Source organism: Oryzias melastigma, linkage group LG3 (assembly GCF_002922805.2).
Source record: "Oryzias melastigma strain HK-1 linkage group LG3, ASM292280v2, whole genome shotgun sequence".
In the NCBI taxonomy this organism is placed as follows: Eukaryota; Metazoa; Chordata; class Actinopteri; order Beloniformes; family Adrianichthyidae; genus Oryzias; species Oryzias melastigma.
In genome coordinates, this window is record NC_050514.1 from 35,206,210 (window position 1) to 35,226,520 (window position 20,311).

At 48.2% G+C, this 20,311-nt stretch overlaps 2 protein-coding genes across 2 annotated transcripts in view; one reads left to right on the plus strand and one right to left on the minus strand.

The window, feature by feature from the left end:
• LOC112160489 (RNA-binding protein MEX3B) overlaps window positions 1-2,873 on the plus strand; it is a 4,191-nt gene extending 1,318 nt beyond the window's left edge. The window contains exon 2 of the mRNA XM_024295048.2: window positions 335-2,873. Coding sequence (XP_024150816.1) covers window positions 335-945 — 611 coding nt within the window. The 3' untranslated portion in view covers window positions 946-2,873. The remainder of the gene's footprint in view (window positions 1-334) is intronic.
• Window positions 2,874-2,940: 67 nt separating this feature from the next.
• Window positions 2,941-19,411, minus strand: efl1 (elongation factor like GTPase 1). Its single transcript, XM_036211389.1, has 22 exons — window positions 19,093-19,411; window positions 17,240-17,307; window positions 17,080-17,164; window positions 16,871-17,004; window positions 15,557-15,694; window positions 15,273-15,478; window positions 12,026-12,149; window positions 11,775-11,854; window positions 11,567-11,703; window positions 11,374-11,496; window positions 11,189-11,288; window positions 10,322-10,446; window positions 10,076-10,227; window positions 9,098-9,221; window positions 8,892-9,023; window positions 8,403-8,550; window positions 6,666-6,795; window positions 6,183-6,309; window positions 5,904-6,108; window positions 3,812-4,242; window positions 3,558-3,742; window positions 2,941-3,438 (listed from the first exon to the last, which is right to left on the minus strand). Exons 1-22 carry the CDS (start codon window positions 19,181-19,183, stop codon window positions 3,250-3,252), a joined length of 3,234 nt encoding a protein of 1,077 aa, XP_036067282.1. The 5' UTR covers window positions 19,184-19,411; the 3' UTR covers window positions 2,941-3,249.
• Between the last annotated feature and the right edge of the window lie 900 nt (window positions 19,412-20,311).

Genomic DNA, 20,311 nt, shown 5'->3' on the forward strand with positions numbered 1-20,311 from the left:
TCCGGTGACCCTTTGGTTCTGGCGACTCTTTGGTTCCGGTGACCCTTTGGTTCCGGTGACCCTTTGGGTTCTGGTGACCCTTTGGTTCTGGTGACCCTTTGGTTCCGGTGACCCTTTGGTTCTGGTGACCCTTTGGTTCCGGCGACCCTTCAGTCTGCAGGTCTGAGGATGGAGGTTCACGATATGAGGAACTGAGGCTGTTAATGTGTGTGCGTGTTCATACTTGTGCACGTGTATGCGTGTACATATGCGTGCACGTGTATGCATGTACGTGTGTGACGTCCCTCCCCGTCGGTTCCGTTAACGCCGTCTTTGCTCCGCCTCTTCCTGTCAGGCTGCAGGATCAAAGCTCTGCGAGCAAAGACAAACACCTACATCAAGACTCCGCTCCGGGGGGAGGAGCCTGTGTTTTTGGTGACTGGACGGGGGGAGGACGTGGCGGCGGCCCGCAGAGAGATCCTCTCAGCTGCCGAGCACTTCACCGCCATCCGCAGCTGCCGGAACCAGAGCGCCGGCGGCACCCGCGCCCCCGGCCGGCCCGGACTGACCACCGTCCTGGTCCGGGTTCCGCACAGCTTCGTGGGGCTGGTGGTCGGGCCCAAAGGCGCCACCATAAAGCGGATCCAGCAGCTGACCCACACGAGCATCACCACGCCGAGCCGGGACCAGGAGCCCGTGTTCGAGGTCCGAGGCATGCCGGAGAACGTGGACCAGGCTCGGGAGGAGATCCAAGCCCACATCGCCCTGAGGACCGGCGCTCCTCCAGAACCGCAGGACAGAAACGACTTTGAAGCAAACGGAACCGAGACCGGGCTGTGGTCTAGACCTGGTTCTGGACTGAGTCCAGAGTGGGAGCAGAACCGGAACCGCTCGTCGATCTCAGTGGGAAGTTCCTCCACAGACTCTCCAGCTGCGTCACCAATGCCCATGGGGGGTTGGTGGTGACCCACGGGTCACATTGGGGTCAGCGGCGACCCGGGAGGAGGTCCCCCAGTTCTTTAGAACCACCGGTCCAGCTTTGATCTGAACACCTGAATGTTTGTGGTTCTGAAATCTCATGTTTGTAGTTTTACAAAACGGTGGAATGTATTCGTCTCCGAGTGAATTTCCCAGAATGCAACACTCAGGAAGCGTTCAGTTCCAGAACGACGGTCCAATCTCGCCGACTGTCAGATCAAGTTCTGTAGAAAGATGAGCCCGAGCTCCGGCCTGGAGTTCCAGTTTCCCTCCACAGGCACAGCATGATGCTGCCGCCGCCGTGCTCCACTGCAGAGGCGGTTGGAGAATCAACAGAACATCTGGAACGTCTGTCCGTCACCTGCAGCCTCTTCAGCCTTACCGTCATTTGAACTCATTTAAAGTTCCCATCAGATTATTATGGGATGTTCATCTGTTTTAAGGTAAAACAAGTTCAAGTGATAAAAACTGAAGTTCTGATGAAAAGTTGATCTGGTTTGTTGAAATTCTGGATCAGAATCTAAACCTCACAATTCTACAGAAAACACGTCATGGTTTAAAACAATAATTTCAATGTTTTTGGTTTAAATTTTAAACATTAATATTTTCAAATGTTTGTGAGAGTTGTTTATGTGTGAGAATTATTCATGAATATTTACATATTATTTATAAGCAGAAATCTATTTTATCAAGAAATTATTTATCATTTTCATATTTCAGTGGATGAATGTATAATGACTGTAGAATGAATGTATAATGATGACTGTAGAATGACTGTATAATGATGACTGTAGAATGACTGTATGACTGTAGAATGACTGTATAATGATGACTGTAGAATGACTGTATGACTGTAGAATGACTGTAGAATGACTGTATGACTGTAGAATGACTGTAGAATGACTGTATGACTGTAGAATGACTGTATAATGATGTCTGTATAATGACTGTAGAATGACTGTATAATGACTGCATGACTGTAGAATGACTGTATAATGATTACTGTAGAATGACTGTATGACTGTATAATGATGACTGTATAATGACCGTATGACTGTAGAATGACTGTATAACGACTGTATAATGACTGTATAATGATGACTATAATGACTGTAGAATGACTGTATAATGACTGTATAATGACTGTATAATGATGACTATAATGACTGTAGAATGACTGTATAATGACTGTATAATGACGACTGTAGAATGACTGTATAATGATGACTGTATAATGACTGTATAATGACTGTATAATGATGACTGTAGAATGACTGTATAATGACTGTAGAATGACTGTATAATGACTGTAGAATGACTGTATAATGATGACTGTATAATGACTGTATAACGATGACTGTAGAATGACTGTATAATGACTGTAGAATGACTGTATAATGACTGTATAATGATGACTGTATAATGACTGTAGAATGACTGTAGAATGACTGTATAATGATGACTGTAGAATGACTGTATGATGACTGTAGAATGACTGTAGAATGACTGTATAATGATGACTGTAGAATGACTGTATGATGACTGTATAATGACTGTATAACGATGACTGTAGAATGACTGTATAATGACTGTAGAATGACTGTATAATGACGACTGTAGAATGACTGTATAATGACTGTATAATGACTGTATAATGATGACTGTAGAATGACTGTATAATGACTGTAGAATGACTGTATAATGATGACTGTATAATGACGACTGTAGAATGACTGTAGAATGACTGTATAATGATGACTGTATAATGACTGTATAATGATGACTGTAGAATGACTGTATAATGATGACTGTATAATGACTGTATAACGATGACTGTAGAATGACTGTATAAATCCAGATCAGCTGTTTCTATTAAAGCCGTTTTAATGTTGGTTTGATTCTCGTTTTCACTCCAATCATTGAAGATAAAATAAAAGTAGAAACTTAAAGAACCAAAAACAGATGAAATAAAACCTTCAAGGATTTTATTCAAATTCATCTTTTTATTGTCATTAGAGTTTAAATAATTTAGAAAACTCAACAAATCCATAAAAAACACGAGTATCTCAGAGTTCTGGACGTCGTTTCTCACAATCTTGGTTCTGTTTAGTGTTTTTCCTGTGATCTCCTGCCCGTCCAGAACCACTGAAAAGAACTGATGTTCTGGATCAGAACCACGTTTCAGAGCCAGAACTCTGATGTTCTGCAGAGGAACTGCCTGGAGAACGTCTCATCTGTGCAGTTCTGATAACCCAAACCCGGATCCACAGACGCAGCAGAACCTGAGAGTCTCTACTTGTTCTTTCCCAGAGTCCTTTGCTTCTCGGCGTGCTCCACGATCTTCTCCTCCACGTAGAGGCCTTTCCGCCGCCGCACGGCGTTGACGTATTTCAGCGCCTGATTGTCGGAGTCGGCCTTCTCTCCGAAGTGCAGGTACTCTTCTTCTGTGGTGGGAACCCAGAACGGGTCGCTGCTGATCACCTGCGGAGCAGCAGAACAGACGCTGACCGGACCTCCAACATCAAGTTCGCTTCTATCGGGTCTTTGTTTCCCTCTGGAAACAGAACCACTCCCTGAAGTTCTGCAGACACAAACGTCACCTCCCAGTGGCTGAAGACCAGCTGCGGGCTCGCCAGGCCGCTGGTCCTCTTGCGGATCTCCTCGGCGAAGCCAAAGCTCTCGGCGACGGGCAGGACGGCCTTGATGAGGAAGACGTCCGTCCCCTCCTTCATCTCCTCGTGGAGGACTCGACCCTCCCTCTTCCCCAGAACGCCGTAAACCCGACCTGGAGGAGGAGAAACCGTCAGGGTCTGACCCCCCCAGCTGGAGGAGTTAAGGAGTGGGCGGAGCTTACCCAGCACGTCGGCCGTGGTCATGATCTCGCAGGTGTACATGGCGGCCATCAGCCTCTGTGGCTGCGCCTGGAAGGCCTGGCGGCAGGCCTCCTTCATGGCGGCGATCAGCTGTCCAGAAACGGGGCCGTAGCAGTCCGCCTGGCTGGACCCCGCCGCCCCGCCCGAGGCCTCAGAAGAGCGCGCCGCGTCCTCCTTCAGAGGGGCGGGCGTCCGGACCTCCCACCTCTCCACGGAGAAGCAGACCCCCATCATGGGCTCCTCACACATGGGCCCCGCCAGAGTGGCCAGCTGGAACCCGCTGACGATGCTGTTGTCGAAGTCTCTGAGGGCGGGGCCCGCCTGGGGGGTTCTGCTGGCCCGGTCCAGACACTGCCACGGCGAGGGCCGCGGGTAGTCCTTCAGGCTGTTCAGGAGGATGTTGGGGCCGTACCTGGAACCACAGACCCAGACTGTCAGGGAGCAGCGACTGTGTAAACTCCGCCCCCTTCTGTCAGCATGGCAACTGTGTAAACTCCGCCCCGTTACGCAACCATAGCAACTTTGAAAACCCTGCCTCCTTCCATCACCATGGCAATTTCATTTTTCCCCAGAGCCAACTCAACGTGACCAAACTTTGTAAACAAAACCACGTGACTAAATATCTCCTCAGTCATTGGCCAGCAGCTATGGGGGCGGGTCAAAGCAGAAGAGAAAGATGGAAGCGCTGCAGTCTGAAAATGCTGTCCTGGATTTTTCTCTTATTCAAACTTTGTATTTTCTGATGGATTTTGATCGTCTGTATGAAGGTTCAACACTTTCACTGCAGTTTTGGTACGGCGGAGGAATCCTGCATGACGGTCACTGGAGACGCTACGGCTACAGCTACGGCTACGGCTACGGCTACGGCTACGGCTACGGCTACAGCTACAGCTACAGCTACGGCTACAGCTACGGCTACGGCTACAGCTACGGCTACGGCTACGGCTACGGCTACGGCTACAGCTACAGCTACAGCTACGGCTACAGTTACGGCTACGGCTACAGCTACACACGCTAACAAGAGTTTGTGACGTGTAGATTGTCGGTAGAATCAACGTGGATCAGGTTAAAAGTTGTTTTATTGAGCATGAATTCATCCAAACACATTTGAATGAGTTTCCGTGTCTCATCGTTGTGGTTTTATGACATTGTTTTTAGAATTCTGTTGGAACTACAATAGAGTTTTAAGACGACGTCACGGCAGCAGCCCGTGTGCGTACCGCGTAGGAGACACAGAAAAGAGAGTTCTAGTTTTTCAGAGTTAAAATAAAAGTTCTTACAAGTAAACGGTTGAATTAATTATTTCCTTTTGGATAACATGATAATCTAATGCTCTACATTTGTCTCACTGATCGCCTCATTTCTACCGTGTTTACATCTCGTGACTGTCGGGTACGGTGGCCGTTTTGGTTCAGTTGTTCCGCTCGTTTTATATTCAGACTGAGGAACCTCAGAGAGAACAGACGTTCAGTCCGATTGGAAACAAAGCGAGACCACCTCGAATGATGGGTCAGAGAGCGGTTCTGGTACAGGAAGTAGTTATCTCCCTCCACAGCTCCATGGAGAAGGTGGGTGTGTTTTCGTTGTGGTCTGGGGGCGGAGCTTGGAGCACAGACTCTTCCTGGAGGGAGCTGTTGGCATCGATCTTACATCAGCACGTTTCCAACCGCTCGTTTTCGTGGGTATGGGAGGGGCTGCTGCAGACAGTGCAGGTTTTTAGAGGATTACTCTTAAATGGAGGAACGGATCAAAATGACGCTTTGGGGTTCTTTATAGGGAGGAATGAACAGTAGAATTCATTTAAAACCTGGTAGGGCCACTTTAAATAAAGGGGGAGGGGTCTCTTCAAAATAAGAGTCCCCACCATGAATGAAGAGGAGAAACGTCTCTGTGTCCTGATCGGTCATGACCTGAAGGAACGCTACAGCCAGCAGATCGTTTAGACGCCGTCTGGATGGTAAATCTAGAACGGCGTGTTCTGTTCCGTACGCCACAGAGTCGTGACCTGGAACGGCGTGGAGCGCCGAGCTTCAGGATCTGCGAGTTAGAATCAGAAGGTCGTTGGGGTCAGACCTGCGAGGCCCAAAAGCCCAGATTTGGTCCACGACGTCCCTCCACCTCCTGCCCTGCAGCAGACTCTCCAGCTGGGCCTTCAGTCCTGCAATGGCCTCCACGGTTCTGGAGCTGATGTCCAGCGTCTTGCCCTCCCTGAGAGACAAGTTGATCTGCTCCAGAGTCCGGATGACGTCGGAGCTGCTCTCCAGCAGGGAGGTGACCTCTGAGGGAGACACCAGGACGTCAGCGCTGCACGCAGGACGAAGACCTGCCAAGATCAGAACCGCCGCGACTCACCGTGTGGGAGGGGCATGGCCCGGACAGACACCGTCGCCAGTCGGTTGGGGGTGGTGATGGTCACCAGGCCGCCGGGGTCCACCTGCACGCTGTCAGACACACGACCTTGAGAGGAGTCGTCCTTCACCTGCAGAAATGAAGAATCAGGAAGCTGAAAACGACCCGGACTTTCAGGAAAATTTACCAGGAGGTTCTGCTTAAAGGAGGATCCCCTCGAAGGAGGATCTTCTCAAAGGAGGATCTCCTCGAAGGAGGATCTCCTCGAAGGAGGATCTCCTCGAAAGAGGATCCCCTCGAAGGAGGATCTTCTCAAAGGAGGATCTCCTCAAAGGAGGATCTCCTTGAAGGAGGATCTCCTCGAAGGAGGATCCCCTCGAAGGAGGATCTCCTCGAAAGAGGATCCCCTCGAAGGAGGATTCACGTCTCCAGCTAGCTAACCTTCTCCATCGACGCTCCACACCTTCTGTCTCTGTTCAGCCTCACCTGGTGAATGACGGCGACCTTCTGCTGCTTTCCCAGCTCCTCGTTGACCATGTCCACTTTAGGAGGACGGACGACCGTCTCTCTGAAGGGAATGATGGGCTTTGACACGCTGATCTCCACCTTAGCAAACCTTTCAAAGGTTGAGAGGGTGTTAGCAGATGGGGGCGTGGCCTCCTTCACTGACGTGGAGCATGATGTTGTCTGCGTACATGAGGAACTTGATCTCATGCTAAAATATTGGGCTCCTCGACTGAAGGAACTTAGAGGAGCTGAAACAGCAGGGAGGGATTTTTATGCCACAGTAACTTCTAGATCCAATTTACTAAATTGCAAATAAAATGTGATGTTCTAAGAAAAAAACTTCATAATTTGTAATTAAAACATTAAATATTTGCTTTTTTTGCGACTGAAACACGAACGTTTCTCATCTGACGTTCTCCTCATTGATTCAGAACTTTGACTCTGGCAGCGTTTGAGCCTCCAGAGTCTTCTCTACATGAAGCTTTCATCTGAGGAACTCTGGAGATGATGGTCTGTTATTTGTCAACGGGAGTGGGCGGAGTTAAGGTGAAAAACAACATGTCAGCTGGAAAAAGCAGAGCAATACTGAACGCCACAAAACAGGTTTAAACTGGTAAAAGTGAAATGAGTGAAAGCGGACGCGCCTGAGCAGAACTTCTGATCAACGTTACAAATGTTTCATCCAATCTGACGTGTTAGCCGCGACAGGATTAACCCTTCGCTCTTGTTTACATCATAAGTGGGGTCATCTGGACCCCAAAGAGAGTGGGAGGGAGATCTGATCACGACCAAAGATTGAGGCAGATTTGACCGGCTGAAGGCATTCTGACTGACAAGGCCAACAGCCAATCAGAACGCAGAACACAATCTGCTGTCAAAAAAAAAACATGCAAAATTGCAAAAAGAAATCCAGGCGACGGAGCGAGAGAGCGGTGTGCTGTTCGACTCTTTCTGAGCCGACACCTGAATTTCACCAAGAATCTTTTTCCAAACGTGAAACTTTCAGGTTTTAGCTTGAAAGAAGGAGAAAAGGAGATCCATCTGAACGTCTGGACGGCCTTCAGATCCTCTTCTGTAAAGACAAACCGACCGGCCGTCTGCTTTCTCCATCCCTTTACTTTGTTTCCTCGTTGTCAGATCACAGCTGATCGGCGGGGATAACGGGCTCAGCTGGTGTCTGGATCAGAGCCGGCGCGACGGTCTGGACTCTGGTGTCCAGCAGGTCCAAACCAGGTCAGAGCCGCGACGCCTCAGCACTCTAACAGGCTTAACTCATCAGAAGCGGGTCAACGCCTGAGGCCTCCGGGTTGGGTTTGTTAAACCAGGAGATAATTTCTACGTTCACTTTGAATGTTACGGAGTCCCTAAAGGGACATTAAAGTAAAATAAAAACACGGAAGTAAAAAAGTTAAAAAGTTAAAAGTTTTTTTAAGTCGAAGTAAAAACAAAAAATGAATATATAATAAAAATAAATCTGGTTACTAATTGATGCTCACCAGATAGCAAAGAAAAATATATATAATTCCATTTTAATTCAAATTTTCATTCTTTTCCTTCAATTTTTGGGTAAAAAACTGTTTCCAGTTCCGATCTGGAGCACACCGGAGCTCCGTACAACGTCGACCGACTGAAACTTGAACATTTTCATCTTTCCTCAGACTGAAGCTGAGTCCACGCATCAGGACGGCTGTGGTGGAGCGTGCGACAGGGACTGACCGCTCTCGGAGGTCATCCAGGCAGCGCTGCAGGTGCACCTCCCCCGCCGTGACCAGGACGTGTTCTCCCGTCTCCTGGATGAGGATTTCTGCGCACGGATCAGCCTGGTTCAGCAGACGCATCCCGCGCACCAGCTTTGGCATCTCGCCTGAAACAAACACGGAGGAAGCAGATCTGAGTCTGACAGCTGCAGCAGCAGGGAGCAACCCCACGCCGCCCCCTGGAGGTCAGAGACGGGATTGCAGCCTCTCGCCCCTCCCTGTGAACCACTTCACATGATCCAGGCTCTATGAACACAACCGCCACTGAATAAAAGTAAACCAGCTGGACTTTGGCCCCTCAGGGGTTTGTGGCTGACGGTTCTTGAACGTCACATGAGGGTTAAGGACGTCAGAGGAAACTGACGTCAACAACAATGACGAGTTCCATCGAGACGTGACCTTCCTCTGACATCAGCCGTCGCCACTCCTCAAAAGGTCAAACACCTACTTGGATGTTTGGGCTCGATGGCGACCCGGACGATGGGTGTGGCCTCCATGTTGATGGGGGTGAAGGGGGGGCATGCAGGCGAGACCGACAGCGTCGCCGACTTCAGGACGAAATCCTCCAGACCGCCGATCCCTGACGAGCAGAGGAACAGAAACCACTCTGACGTCTGACCTCATCCGGAGAGGAACGTTCCTCTGAGGCGTTACCCAGAACGTTTCCTGCAGGAACCTCCTCCAGCTCCTCCAGCTCTCTCCCCATCAGCAGGTACAGAGTTTGTAGAGAGCAGCAGGACAGGTGAGGAACCTCGGAGTCACTGCTCCCCTCAGAGAGCTGCAGCACACCACAGGAAAGATGGGAGGAGCTTCACTCGGGTTAAACAAGTCCTTTCAATCAAGTATTTATGGACTGTATGAGCACAACAGCAAACTCTAGTATTATTACATCTATGAGGATGAAAACGTTTCATCTTCATCTGCTGAGTGTAAATACTGTCAGAATAACAAGTGAAGAACCTCAATTTAAATCTATAATCAACGAAGAAGTAAAAAGATAAATAATGTTGATGCTTTAAAGTCCCTAATGTGAGCTTCTGTTGATTCTGAAGGTTGTCGACCCGGTTTCCTCCAAACCGTCACCAACAGATCGGAACCGACTGACTGGAGCCAGATCACCTTTTGGTGCCGATCAGCCGGGAATCTGGTCACACCGCGGCTGAAGCCTGACCTTTCGTGACCTCTCCTCTGATCTCAGCTCTTGTTGTTGTGAATCAGTTTGGTAGATTAGTAAACAATCAATAATAATAAATAAAAAACTCCAGTATTGATGGTTTTTCACGGCTTGTTTTTGGTTCTCTCCGATCTGTTCCACAAACTAATCCAATGTGAACGTGAGTAATCAGCAAAACGAGCTAGGCTAATGCTAATGTAACCTGCTAGCTTAGCTTTCATTGGTCAATAAGTACACTAGCTAAACGAGCTAGGCTAATGCTAATGCAACCTGCTAGCTTAGCTTTCATTGGTCAATAAGTACACTAGCTAATCGAGCTAGGCTAATGCTAATGTAACCTGCTAGCTTAGCTTTCATTGGTCAATAAGTACACTAGCTAATCGAGCTAGCCTGCAGGTCAGACCTCAGTCTGACTCCAGGACTCGTCCGACCAACGCCGCTCAGGTAAACGTCCGTACCAGCCGCAGGCCGTGGGCGGGGTCGTACTTTGGTCCGAGAACAAACACTCTCTGACCCTTCTTGACTTTCCCGCTGAAGACTCGAGCGAAGGCGATGAAGACTTCCTTCTGCTCCTCCTCCTCCTCTGGCTGTGTGGAACGCTCCGTCTTAGCTGTGAGGATAGAAACCGAACAGCGACCGCTTGAACCCAAAGAACCAGACGTCCCCGCCGGCCTTTCTACACCTGAATCAGAGGCCGGCTTCACCTGACTCAGGTTCTGTATCCCGGCTATCAGGTGCGACCAGGTGGGTTTCTGCCGCGGCCATCCTCTCAGCGTGTCGCTGGCGTGCCAGCTCTCGGCGCCGAGCCATCTCCTCCTGGTTCAACGGCCTAAAAAACACAGAAACCCACCAAGGTTACAGGAACCGCTTTTAACCAAAACTCCGATTCAAGCCGAACTGAGAAGTAAATTCACTCCAACACAGACCGACCAAAGAGGACAAATGGACTCTGAGCATCAGGGGGGTTAAACCACCAAATGGTTCCTGAGCGCAGCTGTGTCAGCAGCTCACCACTCCCCCAGGAGAGGCGGCAAATGTGGAGAAAACGTTTCACCCACCAGAGTTCTGACACTAACGAGGCAGTAATTTTACCTTCAGATGAAACATTAAAACGGCTGAGATGAGATCCAGAAATGATGAACGTGAAACACGCTAAATGCTACAGAGCTAACATGCTACGCTACATACACAGGATAGTATGCTATGCTACATGCAAGTGCTAATGTACAATACTACATACTTTAATAAGCTATGACACATGACAAAATGTACATAGCATAACATATGCGTGCTAATGTGCTATGCTATGTGGCTGTGCTAATATGCCATGCTACATACACAGGCTAAAATACTATGCTGCATGCTACATACATGTTTTGTGTTAAATATCGTTCATGTCAGCGTCATCAGTGAGCTCCGTTTCCTGTTGCTGTCAGATCATTTAATATTAATGTAAATCTGTCAGAATTTTCCAGACGCGGTTTTTCCGCTCCACTCTCTCGTCGAGGTTCTGCTTTGGGGACATGAATCGAGTCTCTGGAAAAACCGGGATCACATGATCCGGCCTTTACCGTTGCTTGTGCTGAGGCAGCGCTTTGGTGTCCACGGCAAACATCTTGGATACGAAGATGATGACCGGAGCGTCTTCTGCGCTGGAACACTGCAGGAATGCTGGGAAACACAAACCAAGCTGGAGCGAGCGGTTCAGAGACAGAACGCGGCGGGTCACGGTCCGTTCTGGGCCGGCCGTCGGTACCTGTCTTCAGCTCCTGCGTCTTCTCCGGCAGCGAGTCGAAGCGGCGAGCTCCCACGCTCATCAGCTTCTCCACGCGCTCCTCGCCGACGTCCAGCGGACTGGGGAGCTTCTCACAAACCATGGCTGCAGTTTGTCTTAAGGAAACCGCAGTGGAACCGTGGTAGAACTGGATCAGAACCGACGCTGAGGATACAGAGCACCGCCGTGGACACCGGCAGCCACTGGCTGCAGATGGCGCTCAGGAGCACTTTGGGGTCCGAGTGTCGCAGGTCTCTGGACATCAGCTTCAGCCCCAGAGAGCTCACCACCTTCTCCACCTTCTCTTTGTCTCTGCTCACACAAACAGAACGTTTACGGACCTTCGCTTCCCGTGGGACCGTCCTGTAGGGTTCTGACCTCACCTCTGAACGACCACGGCGTCGTACAGACTCCACAGGTTGTCCAGAACGAGCTGCACGAACAGAGGCTTCTTCCCTTTGGCCTGCAGAGAGCAGAGGAACGTCAGGAATCAGAGGAGCCTTCATTCCTCTCCAGGATCAGGAACTCTGACCCGGAACGGTCCGATTCATGTCTGTTGCAGAAGCGCCTCCTCCTCAGATGTGATGTGGGGGGGGGGGCGGTTCTGCGGGGTGTGGAGGTGAGGGGGGGTTACCTGAGCTCCCTTCATGATCCTCTTCGCTTTGGCGTTCAGGTAGAAATCCCCCCACAGGGTTTTCTGCAGAACGCCGGCCTTCACGCCCATCTTCTGACTGTACAGGTCAGCGAACTGCTGAGTTCTACGAAAAAATATCAAATGAATGTGACGATGCAGCACACAGATAGACGTACCCACCTGTAGAAGAGGGATCGACGGACGGTTAGGAATCGACAACCAAAAAATATATACAGGAAGAAAAAAAAAAAAAAATCAAACTATAAGAAGAAAGCTGCAAAATTATGAAAAAACATCAAATGATGGGTAAAAAGTTGTAAAATTACATTTAAAGAGTTATGCAATTATAGGAAAAGGGTAATAAAATGATGAGGATTTTACAATTGTGAGTACAACGTCGTAAAATCGTGAGAAAGTCAAAAATGTATGAGATTCAGGAGAATAAAATCATAAATGTATTATTTAGAAATGACAGAACCAAGAGGCAGCAGATATAAAGAAAAGGGGCAGGGCCTAGGATAGAGCCTTGAGGTTCCCCACAGGAGGGAGGAGCCACAGAGGAGGCGGCCTCACCCATGTTCACTGTTAAATACGACTTGAACAGATAAGTGCAGCACCATGAATACCGATGTGGTGTTCCAGTCGAGACAGGAGGACTGCACAGTCCACCGTGTCAAAGGCTGCTGTCAGGTCCAATAGCACCAGAACCACCAGCAACAGACACGGCAATGTCATTATGGGCCTTCAGAAGGGCGGATTCTGTGCTGTCCCAGACATAAAACCTGACTGAAACTTCTCAAAAGTAACATCGTGTTCTGAAAAGGACTGCAGCTGCTTAAAAACAACTTTCTAATAACTTGGATAAAAAATGAGAAACAGGTCTAAAAAGATAAAACAGAGGTGTCCAGATGAGGTTTTTTAAGAAGAGGCTTCACCACAGCATGTTCAACAGCAGGTGGAACCACTCCAGAGCTCATGGAAGAGTTGATAAGGTTCAGTAGACCCGGCCCTAAAACATCAAAAGCAGGAATCACTGCAGTTTGTGGGTTTGAGCAATTTGACAGTTTCAGAAAGAGCAGGAAGAGAAATCAACTCAAAGTGATGGAGCACATCAGAAACAACTGAAACGTCTCTGTTAACATCTGGAGTTATGATCTGTCTGACAGAATGAACTTCATCAATAAATGAGAATTCTCCCAGGTGGCCGTGAGGCGTCTGTGAGGACTGTGGATTTACAGGGTATTTATTACAGTAAACAGCCTTCTTGGACGGTGATTGTTGGTGGTGATGAAGCCCAAAAATACTGCGCTTTGGCCTCTGACACAGTTCTGATATTCAGCCAAAGAGTCCAGGAGAATCTGAGGGAGACGTTTGTCCTTCTTCCACGTCCTCTCAGCCTGTCTGGTGTTGCTGTTGGATCAGCTCTTGGTTTGGACGAGCTCCTCTGACGTGGAGCAATAGAGTTCAGGATGTCCGAGCAGGTGGAACGAAATGGAGGATGGTATCAGGATGGAGGGGAAACCATGAGGTATCACGGGGCGTCCTGGAATGCAGCGGAGAACTCTTCTGTTGTCGAGGACTTGAAGATGCGACACCAGCAGAATGGGGCCGTGGTTTGCTGATTGAGGAGGGGGCTTTTATTCCAAAGGTTATGGGGAAATGATCTGAGATAACCGTCTGAGATATTTCAATTAGTGAGTCCAGAAGACAAAACCAGGTCCAGTGTGTACCCCTGAATGTGTGTAGGCTTTCCAACAGACTGAAATTAAAAGTTTCCAAAAGCCTCTTAAAGTCATTCGTCCACTGATCTGCAGAGCAACACATGCATATTAACGTCTCCACATAATAGAAATGATCATATCTTGGTAGAGAAGCAGAGAACTCTTGAATGAAGTCCTTGTTATATTTTGGAGGTCGGTAGATGACAGCACAGAGAACAGGTTCCTCAAATGATCTTCTACATAACTGCAGTTCAAAGGAGGAGGAATTGTTTGTGGAAAGAAGGCGACATTTTAAACTCGAACTTAAAATAGACGCCAGGCCGCCGCCCCGTCCACGGGCGTGTGGGGTGTTGAAAAACGAACAGCCTAGGGGGAGGAGCTCCGTGAAAGCGCTGTCGTCTTGTTTAGGACAGATCTGGAGTTCAGCAGGGATCAGACTGACCGGGCGGAGGTTTTCCAGCGTAGAGCCCCGTCTGTGGATCCTCGGACGCCGGTAGCACGGGAGCGGGCGTCCGGACTCCGGGATGATAGGCCGGCGCCATCGGTAGGAGTAATCCACAGAGCCACGTAGCTGGTGTGACCGCCGAGATGTACAGGCAGGTGTAATCCTCCGGGGTTTGATGTGGGTGGAGTTAACAAAGCCCTCAGGCGGCAGGAAACGCCGCTTCTCCGGCCACGACGTCTCCAGCGGCGGGCGAGGACCGCAGGTGGAGCGCAGCAGGTAGGGAGGAACAGACGCCAGTGTCTTTGACTGTAGCCCAGAGCAGAAGTCTCCAGATGTTTAAGAGAGTTAGGCGGTCGTATACGAGTAGTGATGTCACTTCAATAAACACAACGGCGCCATCTTGATATTTGAAAATACCGGATCTATCTGCAGTAACCCCTAAAACGATCATGTTCTCTTGCCCCACCCACACAATACTTCAATTAAAAGGTGAATTTAAATTGAAATTATTTTTGGTATAGTTTTATTGAAACTAACTGTGGGAACATTTGAATATTTCAATATAATCATCTTTATCTGTAGAACATGTGCAGGTGAGGCTTTTCCTGCTGATGCATGATCCCGTTTGCTTGCCGTACCGCCGACCCATGACCACATGACGCTGTAACAGATGAGGCAGCGGCGTTCTCCTGGGAGATTCTCTGAACCCAGACATGGAGACGTGGACCGATGCTCTTCAAGATAACCAATCCTGATCTCTCTGCGTCCTCCATGACGAGGTTTTGATGGAAGCTCCTCCCACACGCAGAAGGAGCTCCAGGTTAGCAGACTTTTGGAAAACCGTCAGGAGAACTTGTTCAAACACAGATGCCAGTGACATTCTGAGTGAAGGGACGACGGGAGGGGCTTCCCCCACCGAAAGAAACGCTTCAGGATTTAAGGCCGGCTCTTCCAGGAGAGTTTGGACCAAAGTCTAAGAATCTGAACCAGAACCACAGGAAGATGAAGCCGTCAGCGTCAGACATGAAGAACCAGGAGCGCCAGTCTGCTCCGTCTGACTGAAGTCAGGAGGAGCGTTTACCTGAAGCCCCACCCATCCACGGCGCTGGCGAAGACCACGTTCCCCTGCTCCGGAGAGAAGTACAGGTGCGAGTCGTCCACCTCGTCCAGCCCGGCGCTCCAGTCGTAGACCTGTTCCCCCACCGCCATCTCCTCCTCCTCCTTCACCTTCTCTGCTCGCTCCTCCAGAACTTTGGAGGTGAACAGGGTTCCCGTGACGGCATTCACCTGTGGGGTGGAAGACACACCACCCCGTCAGCCCCGCCCTCTCCCCTGAAGCCTTCAGAGCACAGGTGGGCTCCTCACCTGCTCCAGGATCTTCTTCAGGTGGTCGTGAGCTTCCGTGGAGGTGAGCTTCAGCTCCAGGATGAGCCGGTCCATCTTGTTGATGACCAGAACCGGCCGGATGTTCTCCAGCCACGCCTGCCGGAGCACCACCTGGGTCTGGAAGCACCAAACACACGCGAGACGTCAGGAAAAGCTTTGATGTTTCAGAGAGAAGAACTTTCCGGCATCGATGCGGGTTTGTTGTTCTTCTGCTAACGGAGAATTTAGGATCCAGAAGGCCGTATTTCTGGTTCTTCAGATTGTCTTAGCTAGCATACCGCAGCCCTGTGACGGCTGCTCCGACGGCAGATCTCGTCCTTATGATCTCAGATGAACATGACAGTAAAATGAGTCAGGGATAGGACCCTGTCCAGTGCTTTAGTCACTGTCCATTTTAACAGTGACCCTCTGGGTTTGTCTTAAATTGGTTTCATACCTCAGCAGAAGAACTTCATGTTCTCAAACTCTGCAGTAGAAGAAAGGACTTGTGGCGTTCCCCAGGGTTCTGTCCTTGTCCCTATCTTATTCATTTTATATTTGATCCTTCTGGGAAACGTATTAATCAATTCACCCACATTTCTGATCATTTCTATGCGGATGATATCCAACTCTACGGTTCTGTCCCGGAAAATGATTATTACAGAACCTGTTGGGTTGTTTAACAAGCACCAAAACATGGCTGTGTAACATTCATTTACTCTTGAACACCCAAAAACTGAGACGAGAAAATAGCAAAAATAAAATTCCTTCCATTAACATGAATCTCTGAGCTCTTCTGCCCAATCAAGTCTCAGAAATGTGGGGTGGACGTGGTGCAGCGGGAGGGCGGTCGACTCCTGATCGGAAGATTGTGGCTTCGATTCCCGCCATGTGTCGAAGTGTCCTTGGGCAAAACACTGAACCCCGAATTGCCTCTGGTGGAAGGTTGGCGCCAGTGTTGGGCAGCGGAGCGACCACCAGTGTGTGAATGCACTATATAAGGATACGGGATTTACCAAACCTTGGGGAGTTGTTTAACGAGTCCATGTCACTGGAAGGTCACTCAAAACAGATAATAAACGTTTTTTATCATCTAAAAATGTGGCGTTTAGTGTTTTAAACCCCAGGTCAAGATGTTTTCATTCAGGAGAGCTTCTAGTTGATTTTAGTCCTTGTTTTACTGTGTTTAGTTGTTTTATTATTGTTTTTTAATTCCTTCTCTGTGTGTTGACTTGATGCTCTTTTTGTAAAGCACGTTGTGATTCTTTCTGTGAAAGCTGCTATAGAAAGAAAGACATTCGGTACTACGGTCACCTGAGGACAGACGCCCTCCACAGCATCCACCAGCACCAGGGCGCCGTCACACAGGCGGACGGCCGTCGACACCTCCGAGGAGAAGTCCACGTGACCCGGAGAGTCGATCAGGTTCAGCAGGAACTCCTGACCTCCTGAGCAGAGAGGACAGACTCAGACTCCAGAGGAGGAACCGCAGCGCCGGTCCCAAAGTGCTGCTGGGCCGGTACCGTTCCCGTAGTGCAGCGAGATGGCGCTGGACTTCATGGTGATCCCTCGGATCTGCTCGTCCTCTCGGCTGTCCAGATACCTCAGCTGCAGGATCGGAACATTCACGTTAACAAGGACGAGCGTCGCACCTGACCTGCAGCGCACGCCGGACCGCCTCACCTTCCCCGCCAGCCGGCTCGAGATGATGCCGTTACTCGCCACCAAGCAGTCCGCCAGAGTGGTTTTCCCTGAGAGGAACAAGAGTGAAAGTGAAGAACGTGAAGCCTCGTTCAGCATCGAAACAAGGTCGGTCCATCCCGCTCGGCCTGCAGGGGGCGCCCCGCTCCCCACTCGGCCTGCAGGGGGCGCCCCGCTCCGGTCAGGTCCTCATCTCAAAGTGATGGACCCATAGACTGTATAAGAATAACTGGACAGAGCAACCCCCCCTCCTTCCGTGTTCCATATAGGAAGTACCACTGGGTTCCAAAAAGGCCAAAGTCCCATTGACTTCCATTGAGAAACAGACAGTTATTTCTCAGTCATTTTATATGTCAGAATAATCATTCTTCCTCTGCTGCTTTCTGATTAACTTCTTTTTTCTAATCCTATTTTTTTTTAAAGATTTTTTTCCATTATCACAAGTTATTAGAGTTATAAATTGACCAATCAGATGGCTCAATAAGCGTTTGTGGGTCTGACGTCGACCGTCTGGGGGGTTTGATTGACAGATGACGGGTAGCCAATGGGAGCAGACTTCATCAATGGGTCCGTGAAGACCTTTTAACACCTACTTTACAATTCAACAATGTACCAATCATTGTCCTACTGTTGTTTTCCTCAATGGAATGTACCGATGCAGCAGTTTAAAACAACAAGAGGAGCATGCTGTCGACATTTTTAGATGAGGATTTACTCTGTAGAAATAGATTTCACTCTGAGGTTATGTGTTTGGACTTTTTTCTTTGTTTAACGTTCGTTTTTCTTTATTTCACTGTTTTGGTTGTAGCTCATAAATTATAAGTTGTGTATCATACGGAATGGTACAGCTCCTCCATAAAATCACCAACCAAAGTTTCATCTTCTTCACTTTTCCAGCTTCAGCCTGAATTAGACGCAGCCGTCTGAGGAGCGCGAGACAAACTTAAAGGACCTGGTCGTGTTTTAAACAGAAAAAAGATCCAGCTGTTCACTTGTTAGGTTGGTTATTTATTTTAAATACCGCTGAACGCGCTTCTCACATGCATCTGATCAGACTGTAACCTGGCCGCGCATGAGAACCGAACCGACAAGCTGCGCGCGTGAGGGACCACGCGCATTTCTCCAGCGGCGTCACCCAAATGCTCCTTTTATCTCGACTAAAAGGAATAAATGTAAGTAAATCCCAAAGGACCGCTGACAGAATCAAATGTTGGAATGTTCTCCCTCAAAGGCTTCAACAATGACTTGTACGATTCTCCGCCGTTATTAAAGTAGAAGCTGTTTACATCCGCGGTCTCGTGGTCGAGGCGTGGAAAGAGGTGGACGGTTGCAATAAACTCACTCCTGATTGGCGACAGTACTTCCTGTAGATTCATGACTCAGCTATGACTCAGACCAATCGCTGAAGATGGGTTGCAAATGGCGATATCCGTTTCAGGAAGTGACGGTGAAAGCGGCGGCCTACTTTCACGAGGAGAGGAAGTAATGCATTTCCAATGGGGGACCTCATGGCTCCAGAAGTCCAGTATTTTTACAGTCAATGGATGAACCAGAAAAAAGCTTTGAGATCTGTGTGGAGCAGAAGAGGTCATGATGCTCCGCCCCCTAAAGACCGGAAGAAGACCAAAACACTGAAGAAAATTCACAACAAAAACACGTTTTTAAACGAATAAAATCACAAACACCTGAATGAACAACAACTGCGCTCATGTTTGTAGAAACTCTCTGTAACAGACTAAAACGTTCTTGTTTTCACGCGTTCCTTCATTTCTGTTTCTGACCCTCGCGGCTTTCCATAACTTAGGGATGCAGGTCAAAGGTCGCCGCGTGCTCACCGTGGTCCACGTGCGCCAGGATGCAGAGGTTCCGGATGTTCCTCGGGTTCCTCTGCAGCTCAGAGATCTTCTGGAGGCTCGCGGGTCCCATCTTCTGACAGCTGGACCGCCGCGCGGCGAACCGGTCCGAACCGAGCCGCCGGTGAGCGGGTCCCGCGGATGACGAGCACAACGAGCTCCACGCACGGATCCGCGTGCACTCGCGGCGTTCACTGGCGGAACATCTGAAACAGAATTCGAGGGTTTTCGTTAAGAACCGCGCGAGCAAGAGAAACGAACTCTGTCGTTCCGGAAGTGGAGACTACCGTAAGCCACGCCCCCTGTACACGCACTAGACGAGAGGCTTCCCTATTGGTCAGACGTAAGCTCCGCCCCTAAGCTTAAACTTTATTGACAGAGACAGAGCGGCTGTTTATGAAAACACGAATAAATTAGGTTAGAGAAACCAAAACCATTCATAAAAATAAACATATTTATTCCATATTCAACATTTTTATTCAATTATTCATGATTATAAATAATTCAAGAATAAAGAAACAAAGTCAAAGAGGTTAATAAATACCAAAATATGAATTAAAGAATAAAGATTTAGAGAATTAATTTAAACTGAATCTGATCAACTAAACCTTAAAAACATTTAAAAACTTTTCATTTTTAGTTCAGGTGAAATACTGTATTTTATTATTTTAATTAATATATCAGGTGACATGAAGTTCTAGAAAATACTGAGTTTTTATTCATTTAATAATAAAAAATAATAGAGCATTAAAATGTTAAAAGGAATTAAACATGAATTTCTCCATGTCATTGAAGGCAAAATAAAAGTTTTTCATTTTATTTTTTTCTCAAGAATGCACATAATATTCAGGCTTAATGTCTGTTATTCTACATTCTTGTTTTTTTATTTACCAGAAGGAAGAAAAAAAGACAAATTCTACATACCATAGAAATAATAATAATCTTACAAATACAAATAATGTAAACAAAACTAAAGAAAGCCATTAAAGCAGGGGTCTCAAGCTCAAATCAGCCGGGGGCCGCTGGAGACAGAATCTAGGTGAGGCCGGGCCGCATCAGGATTTTCTCAAGAAAATCGCTGAGAAAAAATTCCAATGTTCTTAAATATTTTTAATTTTAACACAAAATAATGAATAAATAATGAACGACGTGTATAGATCTTTGTCCGTGTTGATTTATATATATAAAAAATAAGGGTAGT

Coding starts and splice junctions, on each gene's coding strand:
- efl1 (XM_036211389.1), bottom strand. CDS start 19,183: ATGGGACCCGCGAGCCTCCAGAAGATCTCTGAGCTGCAGAGGAACCCG. Junction 10,447..11,188: donor CTGCCTCAGCACAAGCAACG/GTAAAGGCCGGA, acceptor TGTGTTTTTTAG/GCCGTTGAACCAGGAGGAGA. Junction 3,439..3,557: donor TGGTCTTCAGCCACTGGGAG/GTGACGTTTGTG, acceptor GCTGCTCCGCAG/GTGATCAGCAGCGACCCGTT.